The 23,022-nt window shown below is 51.4% G+C and overlaps 1 protein-coding gene across 1 annotated transcript in view; it reads left to right on the top strand.

Moving 5' to 3' along the window:
- The first annotated feature begins 10,076 nt into the window (after positions 1 to 10,076).
- Positions 10,077 to 23,022, top strand: part of Stard10 (StAR related lipid transfer domain containing 10) — a 20,296-nt gene continuing 7,350 nt past the window's right edge. Inside the window, exons 1-2 of the mRNA XM_028770656.1 lie at positions 10,077 to 10,310; positions 10,672 to 10,991. Coding sequence (XP_028626489.1) covers positions 10,785 to 10,991 — 207 coding nt within the window. The 5' untranslated portion in view covers positions 10,077 to 10,310; positions 10,672 to 10,784. The remainder of the gene's footprint in view (positions 10,311 to 10,671; positions 10,992 to 23,022) is intronic.

Genomic DNA, 23,022 nt, shown 5'->3' with positions numbered 1-23,022 from the left:
ACACACACACACACACACACACACACACACACACACACACACACACAGTTGAGATTTGCCAGCAGGACAGAAGAGTCCAAGCCAGTGCTGACCAGCGGTGGGGCAATTGCATACAACTAAGAGTTCTTTCTAAGATACAAGCTAGCTACTGTGTAATTTATGCGTCTTTAGAACCAACCAGCTCTGGTTTAGAGTTCAGGCTCCACCTCCTCACTGCCTTGACCCTCTGCAGAAGCCCTCTATTGTCTTCAAACTCCAACTCCCAATATGCCCTTCTGCGACCTCACTCTCCGACTTTCCGGAAATGTAGTTTTTACTAGGGTGAAGCACAGCGCCCAAGCCGCTGCCCTCCGCCCGTCTAGCGCTTGGTCCGGCCACTGTAAGTGGTCGAATAGGCTTCAAGGGGTGGCGACCTCCCTGCGCCTCGCTGCTCTAAGGCTGTGGAGACCTACACTTGAGGGATACCCCAGGGGGCTGCAGTGGCAGAGCGGCCGTAACCACTAGGGGGCTGCAGGGCCACTGCTAGTCCTCAGGGAGCGCAGGGCGTGCTCGCTAGAAAGCGCATGCGCAAATGCGGGCCTCGCAGGCTCCGTAAACACCAAAAAGGCGCCTGCGCTCTGAGGGCCTCACGTTGGACGCTCGGGGGCGCCTGAGCAAAGAGAACTGCTATGTGTGGTAACGGAGCTGTCCACTCATCTTTCTGTGAACCTTTTATTGTTTGCGAAGCACAGTCCCCTTGTTGCCTTGATCCTCACGCCGGACTTTACAATGAGAATAAAAGTCCAGAGTAGGATTCCAGAGCTATAGCCCAGACTCCACTTTTGACTTGCTGTGTGACGTGTAAATTGCTTCCTTGGGAACCTAAGCTTTCTCATTTATAGATGGAATCAGCTTGTTGAAAGGATCAAATGAGATGCAGGGATGAAAATGAAACTCCCAAGCAGACGGTAAAGGCAGAAGATTATTACAGTCAGTTGATTGCAGACTGAGAGACCCATTTCCTCTTTTTGCAAATTGCAAACACGAAGGCACTAACAGGCCCTGGGGCTAGCCCAAGTCACTATGTGAGGTGGGGCTAGAGCCCAGCCTTTTTGCCTTTGGGCCTGGAGCTCTTCACTTCGCAAAGACTAGCTTTGTTGGATACAAATTTACCAAGCTTTCTTGTTCCAGAAAGGTGAGTCACAGTTCTGCTTCTGACCCAACTAGGCATGAAGAGGAAGGCCCAGCTACTCAGAGTTGACCAACAGTCTCAGAAAGCAAAGAAGGATCTGAACATCCTAGAGAAAAAGAACAACGTAGATTGGCGGTTCTCAACATAAGGGGTACAACCCCATTGAAGTCGCATATCAGATATTTATATTATGATTCATAACAGTAACAAAATTATAGTTCTCAAGTAGCAATGGAGTAATTTTATGGTTGGGGTTCACCACAATATGAGGAACTGTACTAAAGGGACGTAAAATTAGGAGGGTTGAAAACCACTGGTGTAGCCGGAGCTGTGCAAACCCTGCTTTCAAACTAGTATCCCAAGTGTGGCAGATAAGCAACTAGAGGTGGTAATGGAGCTCGCCTGCATGATGAGAGGAAATACTACACATTGAAATGAGGCTTTACGAGCCTCTGGAACATGTAGAGGAATAAGGTGGCACCATGGACACACATGACCAAGCAGCTGTCCGCTAGGGAAGTACACTTTTCTGTGTTTCTCTGCCTTGCAGCAGTAAGCTTTATGCATCTGTTTCTGGAGCATTCTCAGAGGCTCTGAGGGTAGACAGATGAGGGAAAAGGCTGGGAGTTACTGGGGTGCTTATGGAGCCTCCTTGGGTAACTAGAGAAAGGTGGATACATGTAGAAATAGAGATCCAAGATCTGTCCCAGCTCCAAGGACCTAATCCTTTGGCCCCCACTTATTGCTTGTTTTCCAGCCAAGAAACTAAAGCTAAAGGAAACAGAAGGCTGGGGCTGAAGCTCAATTAGTAGAATACTTGCCTAATGTGTACCTAAGTCCTGGGTTCAATTCCCAGCACTGCGTAAACTGAATATGGTGGCACATTTTCATAATCCCAGTACTCATGAGGTAGAGACAGGAGGATCAGAAGTCCAAGGTCATCCTTAGCTACACAGCAAGTTTGAGGACTGCCTGGTATATGATATATAAGAGCTCCTCAAGAAAGCATGAGGGGGTGGAAATTACCCTCTCTCTTCCTCTCCCTCCCTCTCTCCCTCTCTCTTTCTCTCTCTCTCTCCCTCTGTCCCTCTCTCTCTCCCTCCTCTCCCCCCATGGTTTTTATTTCTTTCTATCTTTCTTTCCTCTTCCTCCTCCTCCTCGTCTTCCTCGTCTTCTTCCTCTTCCTCCTCCTCCTCCTCCTCCTCCTTCTTCTTCTGGCTTTTTGAGACAGGGTTTCTCTGTGTAGCCCTGGCTGTCCTGGAACTCACTCTGTTGACCAGGCTGGCCTTGAACTCAGATCCGACTGCCTCTGCCTCCCAAGTGCTGGGATCAAAGGCATGTGCCACCACCACCCCTGGATTTCTTTTTTGAGACAGTATATTATTATGTAGCCCAGGCTGCCTTCAGACCTGAAGTATTTCATCCTTCCTCAGCTCCAGAGTTCTGTGTAAGCATGTGCTACCACATCAGCCTTAGGAAGGGACGCACTTAAGGACACACATGAGCTGGGACAGACTTGGACTAGGATGGCGATCTTTCCATTACATAGCAGTGACCTAACATCTTCATTAATCATTTATGGAGTATCTAATATATACTCGGAGAAGAGCTTTCTTAGAACCAATGGGAGCCAGGCATGCAGTCAGTCCTGGGTTTTCATTAACTCTCACGGTGTCAATACTGTGACCCTGAATAAGTCACTGACCCCTTTTCATGTCTCCAGTTGTCTCTAAAATGGAGGTGGCAAGCATTATCCAGGGCTGCCTGGGGGGTGAACTATAAATTAAATGAGTTATAACCTGTCTAGTACAAAGAACAGCACCAGGCATGTGGTAAGTGGTAAGTGCTGGTTATCACTGTTTCCAGGGATGGCAGGTTGTGGCAGGCTACAGATGGTGTTCTTCTCCAGCCAGACAGCAGCCCTGGGTTTATTCATCTCCTCCAAACTTTTACAACATGCCTCCGGGGGCCAACATTTTTAAAAGTTATGGGGACTCAGGCTTTCGTGTCCTCTTCTGTCCCAGGGAAAGAGATATCTGGAGTGCTCTGCCCACATCCCAAGGCCTAGAGTTAAGGGGATTCTTGTCTCATGTTGAATATTATATTTCTGACCATTCAGGATCCAGACCCTGGGCTCACTCCAGGTCCTTCTAAGTATAGAGACAGTGAGGGGTCTTCTTCCCTGCAGGGCAGAAGTATCAATTCTTGGCCCATGTTTTCTGTGAATGGAGCAGGTTTTGGGGCCAGAGGAGGATGGAGGAGGTAGGCAGACAGGAGCCACAAGACATTAGAAACTACATCCCTGGCTCACCCTGCTTGAAGGTGGGTAGAGGCCTGGCCCAGGGGTAATTTCAACTTTGCTCCAAGCCTTTGTAAGTAATGATGTGGTTCAAACTCCTTATTTAGAGGCAGGGAGGGAAAGTGCAGTAAGGCCAGCCGGAGGGAGTCTGGTGAAGAAGCAGATCTCCTGCCTTCAGGTGTGGGCCAGATCAGTGGCTGTGGTTGGGCCTAGAGAAAGCTGGGAAGAGAGAAGTGGGGCTGGAGTATAGGATCTGGTCAGAGAGGCACCCAGAGTAATTCAGGCAAATGGGAGCAGGGAACCCTTCTTAGTCTGGGGTTTCTGTGGGATTTGGGGCCTCTATTCTTCAGTCTGCGGCAGTGGAGGATAAAAATACCGTGGGAGCACACTCCTGGAGGAGGGAGCCAAGCAGATTCAGAAATGAGTCACAGAGCCAAGTCCTAAATTTAGAAGGTGCTGAAGGAGGCAGCCTCCTCCAGGGAAGCCGTGGAGATGCCCACTGACCCAGGACTCCCCAGACTTGGGGCAGAAAGAGCCCCTCGGGCAACAATGAGCCATGACAGCTGAGCCTACTATAGGACTGTTCCAGGACTAGATGTACGATCCCAGAATGAAGCTGGACCTAGAACCTCATTCTCACAGCAGAGGCCCTGAAGAGGCTCACCCACACTAGCCCTTCTCTCAGCCTGGAGTAGGTAGGGCTGGGCTCCCTGTGCCCTGCTGGCAGGTACTGTGTGAACATACGGACGGAGGTAGGTGGACAGTATGTCATCATCCAATGTGCACTAAGTGAGAATTCACTGTGGTCAGGGCGCTAAGCTCAGCACTCCCTGCTCTGCGACTCGCTCCCCTGTAATAATGTAAACCTCATCAGTCTACACTCTTAGAGACAAGGCTGTCTAGACAGACTGAAGTCAAGTAAACCGTTTCAGATCCCAGCACGGAGTATTGAGGTCCTCACCCAGACAGGCTGGCTTCCTTGCCCAAGCCACTTTCTTGAACTGCTAATCTGGGTACTTCTGTCTGCAGGTCATTCCCAATCTGTCCTCTAGTTCCTGTGCCCTGGATTCTGAGGGCTGTCCTTCTGAGCTTTGTAGTTTCTGCTGCCCAAGGCATCCCCAAGCTCTAAGGAGAGAGAAATCTATCCCCTAAATGAAGGACTTCACAGTGGACAGGTCCCTCTTTCGGCGCTCCTGCCTCAGTCTTTGGGAACTGTCTTGAGATAAGAGGATAAGAGGTGCAGCTAGGACTCTAACAGAACCAAGGTAGTCCTTCCCCCCATCCTCCCACCTCAAAAAGGATCCCAGAGCCTGGATGGCCACCACACCTGGTGCTGCTGGGGCCCTGCTGACAAGGTCCTGACGGCTGCAGGAACTCAGTTTGATTGATAGTTGGGTCGATGTAGCCTTCCAGAAGCCCTTAAATTTCCTATTAGAGGTACTGGATCCATCTGCTGACTCCGCCCCCCCCCTTCCTGGGGCTCTGTGCTAAGGCTGGGTGGTGAGGGATGTCAAGGAGAAGATTGTCTAGGCCTTCTTCTGCTAGGGTGGGCAATAACTCCTGGGGTTTCTGTGACTGTGGCCCTTCTCTCACAACCCACCCAACTCCTTTTTTTTTTTTTTTTTTTTTAAATCTCAAAGCTGAGTGGACTCTGACTGTCCTGAGCAGGACAGTCATCACCCTGTAGAACTAGGGAGTGGTCAGGATGATATTATGGGTGTGACCCTAGCCTGACTTCCCATATCCAGGGGAATCAACTGTAGATCAATCTACCAATTGTAGATTCCGATTCTTATTGGTTTATCTTCCTTGCTGTCAAAGGGCCCTAGGTCCCTGCCTAACCGTCAGCCTAAGGTTGTTGTGAAGCTACGACAAGATGAATATAGTCCAACCCTGGGCCTAGTGCCTCCTCACACGTGCAGGATGTGCCTGTGTACACTGTTACTTATGCATATGTATATATAACTGACATAGCAGGCGCATGAGGTCTGTGGAAACAGATGTGTGTCAATGTGGCACACATCGTAAGGTTGTGTGCAATGCGGATGGCGGTTCCTTAGATGCGAGTTTTCCAGATTTAGCAAATATCTGGGGCGTATTTGTAGTAAAAATTATTTGGTGTGTGTGTGTGTGTGTGTGTGTGTGTGTGTGAGAGAGAGAGAGAGAGAGAGAGAGAGAGAGAGAGAGAGAGAGAGTGTTCTCAACATAGAGTCTCACTACATATCTCTGGCTGACCTGGAACTTACCATGGAGATAGGCTGGCCTCAAATTCACGGAGAGATCCTCCTGTCTCTGCCTCTGGGGAGCTGAGGTTAAAGGCATGAGCCATCGCACACCGGGCTGGGATTTAGTGTGTGTCTGAAGCTCACATTTCACTAGGTACCTAGCATATGCACTTTTCATCCGGCAACTTCACTCTAATGGTGTGTGTAATCATGTATGTACATGGCCTTGTGTCAAGCTGGCCATTTTTGTGACTGAGATGATATGTGTCTACGTGGAACTCCGATAGGACAGCAAGTGACAATATATAGCTATGACAGTGTCACCACAAATGAGGATGTGGGTGACCTTGAGTGACTGGCTTAGTGGCTGTGGCTCCCTCAGGGCAGCTTTGGGCTGTTTGCTCAGCAAGGGCATGAGACCCACCCTGAGTAAACACTTAGATCCGGACCTTGTAGGGCTTGGATACAGATCCTATTATCACTGTAATAGGACGTGGCCCTCAAGTCCTGGCCCGCCTTGGAGGCCTGAGAGTATTTTGACCTGAGGTCCTAGGTATGGAACTACCTCTCCACTCTATTTCCCAGTGATGTCACACAAGTCACTGTCTGGTCTTCTAGAACAGTGATCTCAGGGCAACACTGTGTTGCCGTAGACAACTTCTTGGCATTTACTCCATCCTTCACGGCAGACAGGGCTACCCCAGGAGGAAGGTGGGGAGAAGGGGCCCGTGGGGGTAATTTATCATCCAAAGACCTCCGTCTGTCTGTCTAGATGGTGAGTAGGAATGAGCACTCAAGACTTGAATATGCTGAGCATGGGTAACTTACTCATCTGTAATCCACTGGAGGCAGGACTGACTCAAATTCTAAACCAGCCTGCTAGATAGATTAAGAGTTAGACCATTACAGAGTTAGACCGTGTCTCACAAAAACAAAGCAGAGTGGCAGGCGCTGTGTGTGTGGAGGGTTTTTAAAGTTGTCAAGGTTCCCACAACAAGTAGAAAAGATGGTATGTAATGGGAGTAGGGGCTATTTCAGACCGGGAGAACTGGGTCTTTTTTTCTTTGTTTTTGTGTAGCCCAGGCTAGCATCAAACTCCCTATGTAGGTAAGGATGACTTTGAATTCCTCCTGAACCTCCTGCCTCTGCCTGGAAAGTGCTAGGATTACAGACATACCCCACCACACCCAGCTTCTGGGTTTTTATTTCCAATTCTTCTGATCTCTAGGCCTTGGTGTCTCCACTTGTTAGGGTGGGTCCAGATGACATCAGCCTGGAGGGCTTTAGAGCTGGTGCAGGGAGTGGAGGGCTTTAGGGAGCGGGTGGAGGGGTAGCTCCAGGCAGGTCCTGCATGACTCTGCACCAACTGTCTGGTATAAATCTCAGGGACCTCTGCTTCTTCCCTATTCCAGGAGCCACAGTGCTGAGGAGATGAAAGTCCCCTCAAGCACTGGCCTTCTTTATGAGGGTGTAAATGAGAGGCAGGGTTGCTCAGTGTCTGCCCTGAGCCTTGAGTCCTCGCCTTCCCTGAGCTCCACTTGCTGCTTACCCGCCTCCCTCCCCCTCCATATAAACTCTAATCTCTCTAGTCCATGGCACCTGCTCAGTGCCAAGCTTTTGGAGCTGGGAGCTATGAAAGAGCCAGCCCAGCCTCTAATGGACTTCCAGAGGTGGCACACCCACCTTCTGGGCAGACCCTTGCTCTAGGAAACTGACCAGGCACAGCAAGTGTCTTTCTTTGCCAGCCTTTGCACTGTGTAATCTCACACCAGACTCTAACCACATCATGATCTTTCCTTAATCCTTTTTTTTAAATCAATGAGTTTTGGACAATGAGTTCTCTGCTCTACCCATCCTCTGGGTGGGTTGCAGTTTTGCTTGTATATCTAAGGATGAAAGGTACACGTACCCAAGCCCAAAGCCTTCATTGTTGTCATTCTCAGAGGTTAATGTTCCAGATGAAGAAACAGGTATGTGGGGGGATCTACTTCTAGTTACAGAATTAAAAAAAAAATGGTATTGTTTGGATTTGAACCCAGGTCCATAGCCAGGGAGTAGGAAGCAGGGCTGGCTGGGTCCTGGGGTTCATGTCCAGACCCTTCTGCCAAGCTTCTTCCCCAGCGCCTTGGTTCACTTCTCTTGTCTCTCTTGCTTAGGGATGTGGTACAACAGGATTTGGGAGCCTCAGAGCCAGGGACACCTAAGTTCATGGGTGGGGGTCCTGCACAGGCAAGTTAATATGCAGGATGAAGTGACATCCTTCTGCTCATCCTCCAGCAGGTCATCTGCTATTTTTGACCCTTAAGACACGAAAGATTTGTTCTTAATCTGGGTTTGTGTGAGTGACAGCTTGGCTCCTGTCATCTGTCCCTCATTAGCTGGCTGTTTTCCCCTCAGACTGGCACCTCAGGATTGGGGTCCTGTCAGCTTGTCTTCACAGCCACTTCCTGCTCGAACCCCACCCTTATCTCCCCACAACTCTGTACTGGAAGGTGAACATGAGAGGTTTAGTACCCTGCTGCTAGCAATCTGCCAAGATTCATGCTATCAGAGCCCCAAAAGCCATCAGGCCACTGCTGCTATCTCTACCTCATGGCCAGTCCCTGAAGATCCACCTCACAAAGCAGTCTTTGGCTTTGCTGAGGTCTCTTTGGGCTTCCTGCCAGCCTGGAAGTATTGGTATCACAAACATACCAGGCTTGGGGAAGGTAGACTTCGGCAGAGGAGGTTCAGAGAATTAGTGCCTGGGGCCTCTCAAGCCCAAAGCCAGCCCCCAATGCCACCTACTCATTCCCAGACACTTCTAAAGAGTGTGGGTTTAGAGAGTGTGGGTGTGATTAACTGACGCTTCCTCCCACACTGATGGGAGGCCTGGGTATCTAAGGACATTGCACAGGCCTGATGGGGACCTGCCGTTTTGTGTTTAGAAGACTTACTTTGTAGAACACCCTTCAGGGCCGCTTGCCATCATGGCTACCTGTTTGCCCTTGATTATTTTTTTATTATTAAACCTAGGGCTCTATGACAAAGTTACAGCCTCAGCTTTTTTTTTTTTTTTTTTTTTAAGTGAGTCAAGCTCTTACTTTATTGCCTGTGCTGGTTTGGAACTCAATATGTAGCCCAGAAAGCCTTAAACTTTGGATCTTCCTCTTCAGCATCCTGAGTAGCTGGGATTATAGGCTTGTGCTACCACATCCAACTTCCTGCTCATTTTAAAATTGGGCATGGTTTACAAACATCTCAGAGCCCTGAGCACTTCAGGAAAAAAAAAACACATCTATTTGTGAACCTGCAATGCTGACTCCGAGGTTTTCTCTTAACACCTGTAAGAAAAGAAACCTACATGGTAAAGATAGGAGGTGACTTCTGAGGGTCCAGGGAGAGAATGCAGAAGGCACAGCCAGGAGCCCTGGGTAGCAGAGGCTTGGTACTCTGGCTCTGGTGGGGATAGCCATTAGCTCACTACTAGGTCAACGGTGGTCACTTATTGCTTTTATACTGGCCTGGCCCTAGTTGTCATTGAGTAGATGGGGCAGAGTTGACACAAGGAGTCAGGGCTCCCAGGACAGAAGAGTAGGCAGAGGAGTTAGTGGACAGATCTTACACCAGGCTACAGAGTGGGGCTCTGGGCCACTCTATTCTGTAGAGGGGTGACGGGGGGGGGGGCGTGGGGAGGTCCAGCGTTCTGGGGCCCTGTGCTCTTGAGAACTAGTGTCAGCCTATGACAGGTGTGTGTACACGGATGAGAGCTGGGTGGGTTTGGAAGCTGCCAAATAGGGATGTAAGAGGGTGCTGGTTCCGGACCTCTCTCTGGCCAGGGTGAGACTGAAGTGGAAATTTTGCCAAATTCTGGCCAACCTGTGAACCTTGAGCCTTTTAAGTTGGATCAACTTCCGGCTGGGTTTGCACACCCTACTGGGAATTGAGTTGGGTGTGTGGAGGAGGTTTGTTATGCTCTTGGTTGTTGGGGCTTGCAAGCTCTAAGTTAGCTACTGAGGGGCTGTCATCCCTACCCCTGCTAGTTAGTCTCTCAATCGTCATGAGTGTGTGTGCCCACCCTTGTATCTCCGAAGAGTTGTGTGTGTGAACAAGCTGTTGGAGAAGCGTGTACCTGCAAGGGTGGGAGCGAGGAGTAGAGAAGCGACTCCAAGTTAACTTCCAGAATCCCTCTTGGCACCTCAACCTTACTCTGAGAGCCCGGGCTACTTTGCTACTTGGCTACATCGCTACTGCTCCCGGGTTCCCGACCGTCCGCTGGTGTACAGTTCCTCCCGGACTTTGCCCCTTCTCCGGGGCTTACGGGGGCGGGCGCTAGGACCCGGCGGGGCGGGGCGGGGCGGGGCTCGATGCTCCCGCAGCTCTTACCTCCGCAGCCTGGAAAATACCAAGCGAGGAGAGCGGAGCCCGGGAGCCCCGAGCCTAGCGGGAGGGCGGAGGGCGGAGGGGGCGCGCGGGGCTGGGGGCGCGGAGCGGGGCGGGGCCGGCGGCGGGACCCACTGCTCCTCCCCCCAGGGCCCCCGCGCGGCCCCCGGTCGCCCGGGCAGCGGAGGCAGCGGCGGCGGCGGAAGAGCTCGCACCCCGGCCCCGGCGGGCCCCGGCAGAGAAGCCCGCACAGGTGAGACTCGGCCACCACGCCCCGCCCCCACCGCGGCCCCGCGCAGCGTGCTGCCGAGTTAGTTGTGCGAGTCCGGCCAGCACCGCGCGGGGACTCCGTGCCAGACCCGCACCTGCGATCCCCCAGAGTCCCGCCCGGCTCTCGCGGGCTCCTGCACCCGCTACGCAGCAATCCTACTGCCGCTCCAGGGAAGTATGAGGTCGCTCCTTGTGGGAGGGTGGCCCGAGTGACTGTCCTGTGCCGGTGCACAACCGCCTGGGGCCAGTACCTACCCTTCTCAAGCTGTCCGCTGGTCCGGACCCCGGCTAGCCCCACCCGCGCCCCCAGCGCACTGACTCTGGTCCCCAAACCGGTCTTGCAGGTCCCAGGAAGGTGGCGTCAGCATCTGCAGCCGCGTCGACGTTGTCTGAGCCTCAGCGGAGGACCCAGGAGAGTCGGACTAGGACCAGGGCCCCGGGCCTCCCCACGCTCCCTATGGAAAAGCCAGCTGTCTCAACAGAACCCCAAGGGTCTCGGCCCGCCTTGGGCCGTGAAAGTGTCCAAGTGCCCGATGACCAGGACTTCCGCAGTTTCCGGTCAGAGTGTGAGGCCGAGGTGGGCTGGAACCTGACCTACAGCAAGGCCGGCGTGTCTGTGTGGGTGCAGGCTGTGGAGATGGATCGAACTCTGCACAAGATCAAGGTAGGGTTGCCCTGTGGTACCTGCCGCCTCCACTCCTCCCAAGCTGTCTCTCACAGGAGTCTCCTCGTTCAGACTCAGACCAGGGGCCCATAGAGGGTTGCATGTGGGCTCAGAGTCTCCTAATATAAACCAGGAGGCGGTATGGGCCCCCCATTACACACACATGGAGCATATGAGTTATCTGGCTCACGGAGCTCTAACCTGGGCATGCCTGTGTGTTTGGGTGATGGCCAGGCACACTTAGGGGGATAGAATCTCTCAGAGATCTGTCTTTCAGAGTAGCTTCTGCTTGGACCCTTAGTTTGACTCACTAGGTAAGTGGCCCACTTTCTCCTTCACCCCGGGTTCTCTGGCCTGAGATGGGTCTTCTGCTCTACTTTCTGCACTCTTGGGTGCGGAGGATGAGATTCCTTTTTTCTTGATTCCTCTAGTCCTCTCTGTCCCTGCCCAGTGACTACATCGGGCTCTGGTTCTGCAGCAGGCCTTTAGGACTGTGCCGGGCAACTCCTGATGGCTCTCTTGCCCCGAGCCACACTGGGGGTGAACTGGGGGAGGTAAGGTCTTAGGGTCAAGGAAAACCAGCTCAGAAGGCAGACGAGTGAGTACTCATCAACCCCTCACTGACATTTCCCCCCTCCAGCCACATGAGTCTTTTTTCTCTGTCATGGCAGGGCAGCTTGGGGTTTGATGGGGCAGAGATCCTGGTCTAGGGGCCTCAGTAGCTGTTTCTCACACATGTGGTTTTGTTGAGTGCCACATTGCAGGGTGTGAACTTCCCCTTAGAGGGCACTTGGAAGGCCATTCCCTTGTACCCTTCTGCTGCTCTGGGATCTGTTGAGGATGCATTCCTGTTCTTAGAGGTCAGGGTGCTGAACTGTCTTAACAGGGTCTCTTCTGCCTAGGGCCTTAACAGAGCCTGAGGTGCTAACCTATCTCCTCTGGCTCTATGCTTTTTTGCTTTGTCCTAATATTTATAGCTTTATCCACCTGTCCCCACATGATTGGCTTGCTCCTCCTGCTGTCCCTTTGCCCTCTGTGACAGTCTCTGTAGGCCCTGGCTAACTGACTCTTTCTGGGTTTCCATGTCTACCTCCTTGTTCTGAGTCTCTTCCTAGGCTTAAAGACCCTGGGCTGGAGCTTCTTCAAGGCCTAGCCTAGGGCTGAGCCTGAGGAGGAGGGTGGGAAGGGCAGCTGGTAATGTCAGCACGTTGTTGATTGCATTCAGGGTCCTCCCCACAGTGTTCACCAGGGTAGTGATGTTGGAGAAAGATGGACCTGGGAGCAGAGTGAAAGGTGGTAGACTGACTGAGAAAGGCCTAAAGCCAGCAGTGTGCAGGGGCTGGGAAGTTTGGCTTCCCCACAGGACTGGCTCTCTAGAGTGTGAGTGAGTGTGTGTGTGTGTGTGTGTGTGTGTGTACTCCCACCCTTTGTCAATAAGGCGGAGCTGCTTCCTCCATCTGGCTTGGTTAATGAATAAACCCAGCCTTGCTTAGGACTGGAGTTGGCAGGTCTAGAGACCAGGTTGCCTCAAACAGATCCCTTGTGGCTAGATCAGACTTGGGAGGGGGGAGTATTTGAAGAAGCTGTGGTGTTATGGGCTTCTGGACAAGACATATGTTTTCTCCAACATGCAGGGTTCCAGTGCTTTACATACTGAATAGAGGCTAAGGTATCAGACAGCCTTTTGTAAGACCTGCTTTGTGATCCCCCTTCCTCCTACAACAGGATGTAGGCGAAGATACTAAGGACCAGAAGATGCCAGGGACCAGCACGTGGCTAAGGAGAGAGAGAGAGTGTGTGCACTTAGAGCCCTGATGGTTTAGTCTCCAAGTCTAATCTTGTCGCTAACTTTTCTCCCATACTGCCCTAGCCCCATTTTCCACAGTAGAGGAGGTAAGCACAACCTAGGCCCAGGGAGGAGACTGGCACCTTAGTTATAGGTATCACCAGTGGCCAGGCTCCATGCCTGGTCCTCTAGCACAGCAGATGGAGCTCTGGGAGGTGAACTGAGGTCTCTGAGCTTCCTGTCCCCAGATTCCAGGACTTCCAGTTGCCACAGTTAGCCTGTTTCTGATAAGCACCCTGCTCCCAGCCATTTTCTCTCTATTATCTGACTTAGCCTCAGGCCAGTCCTGGGGAGTCTTCAGTTTGTCTCTGTGTTACTAAGAAAGAAGCAGACCAAAAGAAAGCTCACCCACCACTGAGGCAGGAACACAGCCCAGGCCAGCATGCTCCAGAGTTGCTGGCCCTTGCCGATGATGAATTCGCATCCTTGGGCAACACTGGCCTTTAACCCCATCAGTAACTCTTTGAAGAACTGAAGGACATGATGTTCTCATCATCTTTTGTTTGATGGATGACAAAGCTGAGGCCCAGAGGGGTGAGTGACTCTTGCCAAGGTCATGCATCAGGTAGAAGCCGGAGTCCCAGGATCATTGGGTCACTGCAGGAAACTGGGACTTAACCTCAGTTGTTTGTTGAAATTCTGTTTCTTCTCTCTCCTTTCTTCCTCTCTCCTGCACCCTGTGTTGTGTGTGTGTGTGTGTGTAGGTGTGTAGGGGGGGTGCCTTATTTTCTTGATTGATTTCACCCTGTTCTTCTCCCTATCTGTGTTCAAAGGTCGCTGGAAGCCACTGTGGCTCTGGGCCCAGCAGTCAGCTAGGACAAATAAAGGGGCAGATGAGCCTACCTCTACTCTTTCCCTCCCTCCTGGCCTCTGGCCTGCTCTGGCTTCTGGCCTGCACTGGGCTCTGGGTTAGCGGACAGGAGGCAGACAGTTCCTCCTGCAAGTCTAGGCCCTGTACCAGAGGCAGACACTGAATATGGACCCCAGAGACAAGGCAGAGGGCTGCTTAGAACTGAAACCCAGGTTTCCCAAAGCCCAAGCTTGAAGAAATAGAAAATATTTTTCAGTCATTTAAGCAGGGAATTATCTAGATCTGGTATCTTTTTGCTTTGTGTAGTCACACTCTCTGGGCTGTCTGGTTACCTACCATTGGGCCTTTCTAATTTGAAGGACCTCTGAACTCAGTGGCTGGGTTAGGACTCATGGGAGAGAGAACATAAAACTCCTGGCAATCGTGCTCTGGATAACTGTGCTCAAGTCTTCTGATGCTTACTATATGTCTCTCTCTATGTGGCAGGCAGAGGATGACTCCTGGCTTCTTCCTGATGCTTTCAGAACTTACTGGAGAGAGGGAAGGCAATTCTAGGTGCATCTAGGCCCACAGGGTATAGGTTTGTGAGCACACACATCAGCAGGGATGACCCAAGAAGGAACCAGGACCTATGACAAGAGCAGACTGGTATCAGTATCTCTGGGGGCTTGGAGTTAGAAATCTGTGAGAGTTATTGAGAGCTTCTTGCCACAGGAAACTGGTTCAAAGGGATTTGTCTCCTGACTTCTAGTCCTGTGGTCCTTCCCTCTCCTTTGATGAAAGTTCTAGATATTCCCCTCCTGGCCCAGGCTCACTGTCTACCTGTCCCATGCAACAGGCACTTGAGGTACGGCCTCTTAAGCCAATGTCCAGGTTTTAATACCCATCTCATGAGCATTCTCCTGAGACATATGGCTCACTCAGGGATCTCTGAGGACCTTCCTTACCTTTAGAGTCTGGGACTCAAAGCTGTCATGGGAAAGACAAGGGTATAGGGCTAGGACCACTGAGTGGTTTTCGTCTTGTGAGGTAGGACTCTTCAGTCCAATGGAGTAGATGTGGAAAATGAAGGATCAGAGCTGGGGTCCGCTTGTACAAGACCAAACAGAAGTGGCTGAAGCTGGATCAGAACTCAGGTCCTTGCCTCCCACTGCCCCAGTCAAAACTGCCTTCTCTCTGCCCCTTGGCTAGCTCTCAGCCCTGTGGGCCTTTCTGTCTGCAGAACCCCATGGCGATTCACCCTCTGTCCTTGGGTCTCTCTGTGCTGTGTCATTGTGAGAGAGGATACCTTGGAGAGGACCCAACAGGGTAAAAGTCCAGTCCTCACTGTGTGATCTGCGGGGTCACGCCACCTTTCTGGGTCTGTTTTCTTGTCTGTGGTGGCAAGGGTAAGAGGTGATATGGATTTAGGAGCTGGGGAAGTTCAGCTCCTGGTCTGGCTTTTGCTTCTCGAGGGTCAGTGAGTCTGTCTCTATGGGAAGTTGCTGGGCAGGTGTTTTGTAAGGTGATCCTAAACCTTAGGCCCAGGCTGGTGATATGAGTTCTGCAGGGCGTAGGTGAGTTTAAGGCCTTGGTGGTCTTTGCCAGCAAGAAAGGCCCCTAGGTGAGCACTCTGACTCCAGGGATATCTCTGAGGATTCTTGTCTTGGCTCCAGCCTTGACCTGTCATAGGAGACCTAGAAGAAGAGGCCTCCAGAGATGTCCTGGGGAATAGAGTTCTAGAGAGGTTCCCAGGGAGTTAACAGTGTGTGCTATGGGGAAGGCACACTAGAAGGGGGACAGTCAGCAGTGGCTGGAGGTGCCTGTCTGAGTCAAAGCTCTACAAGAGAGAACACAAGATTCAAAGTCTTAGCTCTGTGGTCCTGGGTAGGCTGCTTCTACTTCCTCCTCTCTTTGACGTGGTCAGAAGTATCAGTTTTTCTGTATTCTGCTACTTCAGTTACTCATTCAGTGAACATCACTGAATAGTCTCTCTCTGAACCCATGCTGAAAGTAGGGGACAGCCAGGAATTGAAGGGCTCCCAGTTGAACCCAGAGCAGCCACTGAGCCTGCCAGTCCTGGAGTATGATGCCTAGGTGATAGCTTTGGAATTGAGGGGAAAGAGAGTAGGAGTTTGTCAGCATCCGGAGCTTTCTGCACAGATACAAAGAGGATGGAGGAGACAGGACAGGGACCCCTTGTGGCCCTTGGAAAAGATGCCCTGGTTGAGAACAGGGAGTAGAAAGGGATCAGTGAGCTAGGCCAGGCCTTAGGCTTTCCGGAGCTAAGGGTCTTATGGTGCCAGAGTTTTGCTGTTGGGCGAGGCTGCACCTGCCTGGGCATTGGTACTGAGTCTGTAACAGAATAGGGGCTGTGGCCAGTGCAGCTTGGGAATCAGCCCAGAGGGATGAGAAGGGATGCGATAACAATGTGCAAACTGTGACTGTACTGAGGTGGAGGATGGTGGGTTGCACAGCCCCTTGTGGCCCTTGCCCTGGCGGTGGGTGGGGTGTCTCCAGGCTATGTCCCTGTTGTGGGTAGGGGAGTCCACGTCCTAGGCTGACTTAGTGCCCTCCACACCCAGTTCCCCAGGCTCCAGCTTTTAAACTTTAACGAGCCTCAGCTCAGTTTCCAGCCGAGAGTGTTTAAAGTTTCAGGAGATGAGAGAAAAGAGCCGTCTTGGAGACAGATGGGTCCTCTTTCTTCCCTTGTGCCTCCATGCCTGGCTGGACCACCTGGAGCCAAAGCCCTGGGTACCATGACCCTGGAGACTTGATTCTCTGTGCAGGTCTGGGACCTACATTGGGCCTCTCTAGAGTCTTCCCAAAGACCCGGGTGCCAGGTTGCCAACAAGCATAGATGGGGATAGAACCCAGTCACGGCCCAGAGCACTTACCTGGGCAGATAATGATACAGAAGGAACACAGCTCAGAATAGGTGTCAGGTTGGCAGTGTTCCCAACCCTCTCAGTTCTCTTTATGTCTGCTTCTAGCATGCTTGGGTTGGTGTAGATGCTGTAGGTCCCTATAGAGACTCAAAAATGTGGAATTGGAGAGGCCCATGCCAAATACAAACTCTTGTCACTTGCCATTAAATGGAGCTTGTGGCCAGTGGCTCAGGGCAGCTGGCATTGTTTTATGAAGCTGTATGTATGTATGTATGTATGTATGTATTATATGTTTTATGTGTATGTGCACATATGCATGCATGTGCATATGCCATGGCAGGAGTGTGGAGGTCAGAGACCAACTTGACGGAGTTGGATCTCTCCCTCCCATATGCAGGTCCCAGAGGTTGAACTCGGGCCCTCAGTCTTGGTAGCAGGCGCCTTTATCTGAGCCATCTCACTGGCTCTCTCTGGCATACTACTGTATTTCTGCTTTCCAGCCTGGGCTCCCAGAAGGCGGGCATTTGCCACATCTCTAGAATCTTTCTGTCCTGGGGCGGGTATACAGTGTCTGCACAGGTGGGAAGTAGGGGGTGACACCTGCTTTGATCTACTTGTGGCACCTGGGCCATTTGATCTTATTGGGTTCCCGTCACAATGCTTATCAGTGCTGGCTCCTGAAGATCCCCTCATCATTTCCTGGTCCCCCTCTCTGTCTTTGGACCTTTCTAGATGTCCTGGCACCTAGGAATGGGTGAGAGGCAATAAGACCTGTGATAGAGAGAGAGAGGCCTGGTAGCTAGAGGGAATCTGTCTCCCCTATGTGTCTCCAGCATGCATTCATTCATGCAGTCATACATTTAACCACGGAGTCCATACATTTAGAGAGTGCACACTATATGCCAAGCATAGTGTTCTGCAGGAATTTGGCACCGAATCGCACTTATCAGACCCTGTTGTTATGAGGTTCATATCCTGTCAGGGAGCCAAGCAAAACAGAAGCAAACAGCTGAAGAAGATACCAGAGGGTGGCTCTGTTCTAAGCACAGGGTAATTTGATGGGGGTGGAGGATTCTGCGTGTGGGTTTCTGTGTATGGAACTGGACTGTGGGTGGCTGTGTGTGATCCAGCCTTCGGATGAGTGGACTGTGAGCCCCTCACAAGCAGGTACAAGGTTTCCCAACCCCAAGTAGGCATCTGAGATGTTTGGGTCATTCCACACTGAATGCATGTGTGTGCCAAGTGTGAGTCTTTGTGTTTCTGTGTCTGGCATTACTCTGTGTGTGAGTCACACCCCCTCACTGCGGGAGCAGAGTTGTCTCTGATCCAATTATGTCTGCTCAGCTGTCTCCTGGCAGCTCCTGCCCCCTGGTGCAGCTCTGGATCTACCATGGCTTCCCCTGCCTGCTGCTTCTGAAAGCTCTGTCTACCTTTGGCTTCTCTCTGGGTCTCGGGATATCCCCTTTCCAACCCTGTGTCTGTTCTCTTCTCCCTGCCTGGTAACTGCCTGTGTCCCTGATGGCTCTGCTTGGCCTGTTTCTTCTTTTTCCCCCCCTTGTCTCAGTTGTGTATTCATTTAGCAAGCCTTCTCTTCTGCTGTCTTCTGACTCTGCCAGCTATTGTGTTGTGGATATGGAGACAGATCAGACCCGAGCGAGCCCTCCCTTCCAGAGACTCTAGGCCTGGCGGAGAGACAGGGAAAGCCTTCGCAGGAGTGAGGACAGAGACTTGTGCTGAGAATGGTGACCAGAACTGAAGATGGGAGCAGGGTGTGAGACAGGACTTCCACAGGGAGCGCGGTGCCTAGGCCTAGCCAGATTCTGGAGGTCTGTGAGTTCCTAGACGTGGCAGATGTGCATACTGGAGGCTGAGGAAGAAGGGAGGCAGGACAGTTGGATTTTATCCCGAAGCCAGGAAAGGGCGAGGCTTTCAAGCTTGGCAGTGCCGTTGTCTGTTCCAGGGCTTAGAAACCTCCCAGGTCAGGGGGCCAATTGACAGGGAACCTGGAGACTTGAAAGGAGGCTGTGGCTACAGAGGTCAAGGAGGGATGGTAGGGCAGAGAGGGCTTGCCCAGAAGGAAGGCTGTGGTTCAGCAGGGCTGGGGAAAAGGGGGAGGAAGGAATTGGTTCAGACCCAAGCTTGGGTTCCAGGCACTGAAGGGAAGCAGGTACCTGGGGCAGCTAACAAGCTAGTGTTGGACACGGGAAACCCAGTGGCCTGGGGGCTGTCTAGGGCTTGATGCCTAGGAGGCTACTGAGGCAGAAGTCCAGTGCTTGCTAGATCTTTAGGGATCATCGTCCACGGTGGTTCCTGATACCAGGGGGAGTGTTTGTCTTTATCTGTCTCAGTGTCCAATAGCAGCCCTGACCTTGTCCCACGTCACTGGTCCCCTACCTCATTTTCTTCTACCTCCCCGTTATACCTCTCTTTCCCAGCCCCACTCCTCCTCCTTCATCTGTCTCCCCCTGTCCTGGGGTAAGAGTGGAAAGGCAGCTGGACAGAACAGGGGAGGGCCCTTTATCCCTGCTCAGAGTTGGGCCTGATGCTGAAGCTGGGGGTGGGGGTGGGGGTGTCCATGGAAGCTGCTGGAGACCAGAGGGAGGGAGGGCACCAGGCAGAGCAGGGATGAGTCACCCAGCCCAGGATGGAGAGCGGCAGAGAAGGGCTTGGGTGGGTCCTCGCAGGAAGCTCTGTATACAGAAGACACAGGCAGGACATCTCTCCTCCACCAGGCTTGGGGGTGCCTGAGAAAAGTTGAGTTGCAGGTAGTTGCTGCCAGGCCCCTTCCCTTCATAGGAGAAGGCTGTGGAGACCATTTTCCAGGTGTGACTACTGAGCTGGAAGAGGGGGACAGAGAGTTTGTATTAGGTCCACAGATGTGTGTTCTCTATACCCCTCCAGTAGGCCCACCCCAAGCAAGTTTAGCCCCAAGAGCCCCTCTCCATTCCACACACACCCTATGAGCTCCAGCCTCTAGCATGGACAGCACTCATCTGGCTAAGTGCTAGCCCAGCTGGCATTCCCTAGTTCTCTCAAAGAACAGAGCCTGATTCTTAGGGACCAGGGTAGACTTTGGGTTACACTGACTCTAGGCAGGTTCCTCCATACCATTTTCCCAAACCGCTATTCACTAAGGGACACTGACTTCCCATAGAGTGGGCAAAGCTGTCCGGCCACTAGCGCAGAACCTGGCACAGCAGGCACTCCATTAACAGTTGCTGAATGGATGAATGAATGAGCAGGTTGAGTGCCCAAGGGACAGCTCCATATCCTGCCTTATCCTTGTTCACTCGGGGTGACTCAGGTTACCTCACGCAGCTGCATGTGCCTTCCCGAAGCCAGCCGGTTCTGGTTCCCGGCTTGTACCAGTCTCTGCCAAGGGCCTTTCCCCACTTTCACCTGGGTGCCACCTGCCCATCTGGCTTTCCTTTAGGATTAGACTTTGCCATGTTTCCTTTGCCTGTAGTTCCTCTTCCTTCTGATTCTGCCATGACCCTGCAGGGTCATCATTGCCTGCTTCCTGTCCTGGCCCAAGAGTGAGTGGCCTAAGACCCCTCTGGTTCCTACTTCAAGCACAGTCTCAGTGGCATAAAAGCCAGATACTGCCGAGCATTTCCAGTAACCTGTGTCAGCCCACAGTGTCAGGCCTCAGCCTGGATGAGCCTGGGCTTTCAGGTCCAGGGAACAAGGTCTCAGAGGTTCTGGATAGAACAACTCCAGCAACTTCAACAACTCTTCTTCCTCCTCCTCCTCCTCCTCTTCCTCCTCTTTCCTCCTCTTCCTCCTCCTCCTCTTCTTCCTCCTCCTCTTCCTCCTCTTCTTCCTCCTCTTCCTCTACCTCCTACTTGCTTCCTTGCCACCTTCCCTCCCTGACCTTCTCTCTTTTTTGAGACAGGGTTTCTCTGTGTTGCCCTGTGTTGGAACTTGCTCTGTATACCAGGCTAGCCTCAAACTCAAGAGATCCGCCTGCCTCTTCCTCCTGTGCTGAGATTAAATGTGTGCACTACTACCACCTGGCCTGGACAGAACTTCTAATTAGGACACCAAAATGTGGTTTCTCCACAGGTCTTACTATAGCCAGGCTGACATCAAACTAATTTATTCTCCTGCATTAGTTTCCTATGGACTAGGATCAAACGTTGGGTTTTTTTAAAAAAAAATTCATAAATATTATAGTAATAGTAAGAAGAATTCAAAAATTAAGACCTGGCACTTGCCCAAAGTTTCAATAACTAAGTATGTTGAGGCAGGAGGACCACTTAAACTCAAGAGTTTGAGGCCAGCCTGGATAAACAGCAGAAACCTTGTGGGGCAGGATGTCAGTGGGAGAGAATGAAGGGTAGTATGTAGCTTATTTGGTGCTTGGTAGAGTGTTCGCCTGGCGGGGACACACATGAAGCCTTGCGTTTGGTTCTCAGAACTGTATAAACTGGGTGTAATGGTGTAAGCCTGTGATCTCTGTACTGGGGAGGTGCAGACGGGGGTGAGAGGGTAGACATTTGAGATGATCTTTGGCTATGTAGCAAGTCCAAGGCCAGCCTGGTCTACATGAGACTGGCTCAAGGTTTTGGTTTTTGTTTTTTTAATAAAAAACCAAACCAAACCAAACCAAACCAAACCCAAACCCTGGTTTCCCAATGGGACCGTCCCCAGCACCCTTTGCCGCTCTTTTCCAAAGGCACAGGTCACAGGTAATCTGTGCGTAGTTGAAACGGCGCGGTTTGTGTACTGCTTTGTTCTTTTAAATTTGCATCAGTCGATGTTGCTCACATCACTAGGGTTATTAATTCATGAGCAGTTCTGGCAGCTGCTTTCACCAGGCCTGCTCTGGGCTCTGAGGGTTACAGAGCTGTAAGGCTGTCCCCGTCCTGGGGGTGGGGCGGGGTGGACAACACAGCCCTTGATGGCTGTGCAGTCCTCAGGGTGATGTGTCATTCCGAACGGAACTGGCCTTGCTTATGCTGTTCTCCAATATAATTTTCTAATTACAAATTCAATAATACACTCATGAATATTGTAACAGAACTTTTCTTATTTTATTTTTTCTCTGGGCTTAGTTTTTTTTTCTGAGTACTGGGGATTGAACCCAGGCCCTCATGCAGGCTAGGCAAACACTCTACCTCAGTTCTTTGTGTGTCAGGTGCACATGCATGTGTGTGCATGCACATGTATGTGTACAGAGGCCAGAGAGAAATCTTGGCTATCACACCTCATGTACCATCTACCTGGCTGCTGCTGCTGCTCTGCTGCCTCTGCTTCTGCGTCGTCTTCTGCTTCTGTTGTTTTTGTTCTAGTGTCTCTCATGGAACTTGACAAGTAGACTAGGCTGGCCCATGAGCCTTTCTATATTCTCTAAGTGCTGCGATTAGCATTTTGGGTTACTGCCTTTTAAAAAATTAAATTTTATGTGTGTTGGTGTTTTGCCTGCATGTATGTCTGTGTAACATGTGTCTGTGTAAGCCAGAAGAGGCATCAGATCTCCTATGACTGGAGTTATAGACGGTTGCGAGCTCCATGTGGGTGATAGGAATTGAACTTAGGTCTTCTGGAAGAACAAGTACTCTTAAGTGCTGAGCCATCTCTCCACCAACTCCATCCCCACCCCACCTAGTACCAGTTTTGAGGATCAAACCAGGTCCTGATTCCTGAAAATCAAATACTTGACCAACTGAGCCTTTTCATGTGTGCGTGTGTTCGTGTGTGTGTGTGTGTGTGTGTGTGTCAGGGCCTGTGCACTCACCTGTGAGTGTGCAGATGTAGAACCAGAAGTGGATATCTGGTATCTTCTTTTGCTCTCCATCTTAGTTTTTGACCCAGGGCCTCGCTGAGCCTGTGCATGCTGTTTCCGCCACAGTGCTTGCAGTAAGCCCCAGGATCCACCTGTTTTCACCATGCCGCACTGGGGTTCCATGGCAGCTACAGTGCCTGGCTTTGACAGGGTTGCTGGTGATCTGAACCTGGGTCCTTAGGCTTGCTTAGCATCCACTTTACTGACTGAGCCCTCTCCCCAGCCCTGTCCCTGAGCTTTTTCTTCTTTCTTTGAGACAGAGTCTCATTAAGCTGTCTAGGCTGGCTTTGAACTTGCATTCTTCCTGCCTTAGCCTCTCAAGTAGCTAGGATTTCATGGCTGTGCCAGCCAGGCCTGGCTTGACAAATGATTTCCTCGAATAGTACAGCTAGTTGTTATTGTCACTGCATATCATTCTTTTCCTTGGGTGGTGGGGCTGCTGAGGGCCTGATCACGGCTTTGCTCTCATTATATCACTAAGCTATACCTAGAACCCTGTGGAACACTGTTACCACATCCTTATAAGGAGTGGGTGCTTCATATATTAGCGGGCATATTCATGTTAGTTTATGAGTATAATTTTCAGATGATGATGATTGGTTTTCAAGACAGGGTTTCTCTGTGTAGCCCTGGATGTCCTGGAACTCACTCTGCAGACCAGGCTGTTCTTGAACTCAGAGATTCGCTTGCCTCTGCCTCCCAAGTGCTGGAATTAAAGG

This window comes from Grammomys surdaster, unplaced genomic scaffold (assembly GCF_004785775.1).
Source record: "Grammomys surdaster isolate TR1022 unplaced genomic scaffold, NIH_TR_1.0 203, whole genome shotgun sequence".
NCBI lineage: Eukaryota > Metazoa > Chordata > Mammalia > Rodentia > Muridae > Grammomys > Grammomys surdaster.
The sequence above is the reverse complement of the archived record's forward strand: the minus strand, read 5'-3'. Positions and strand labels throughout refer to the sequence as shown.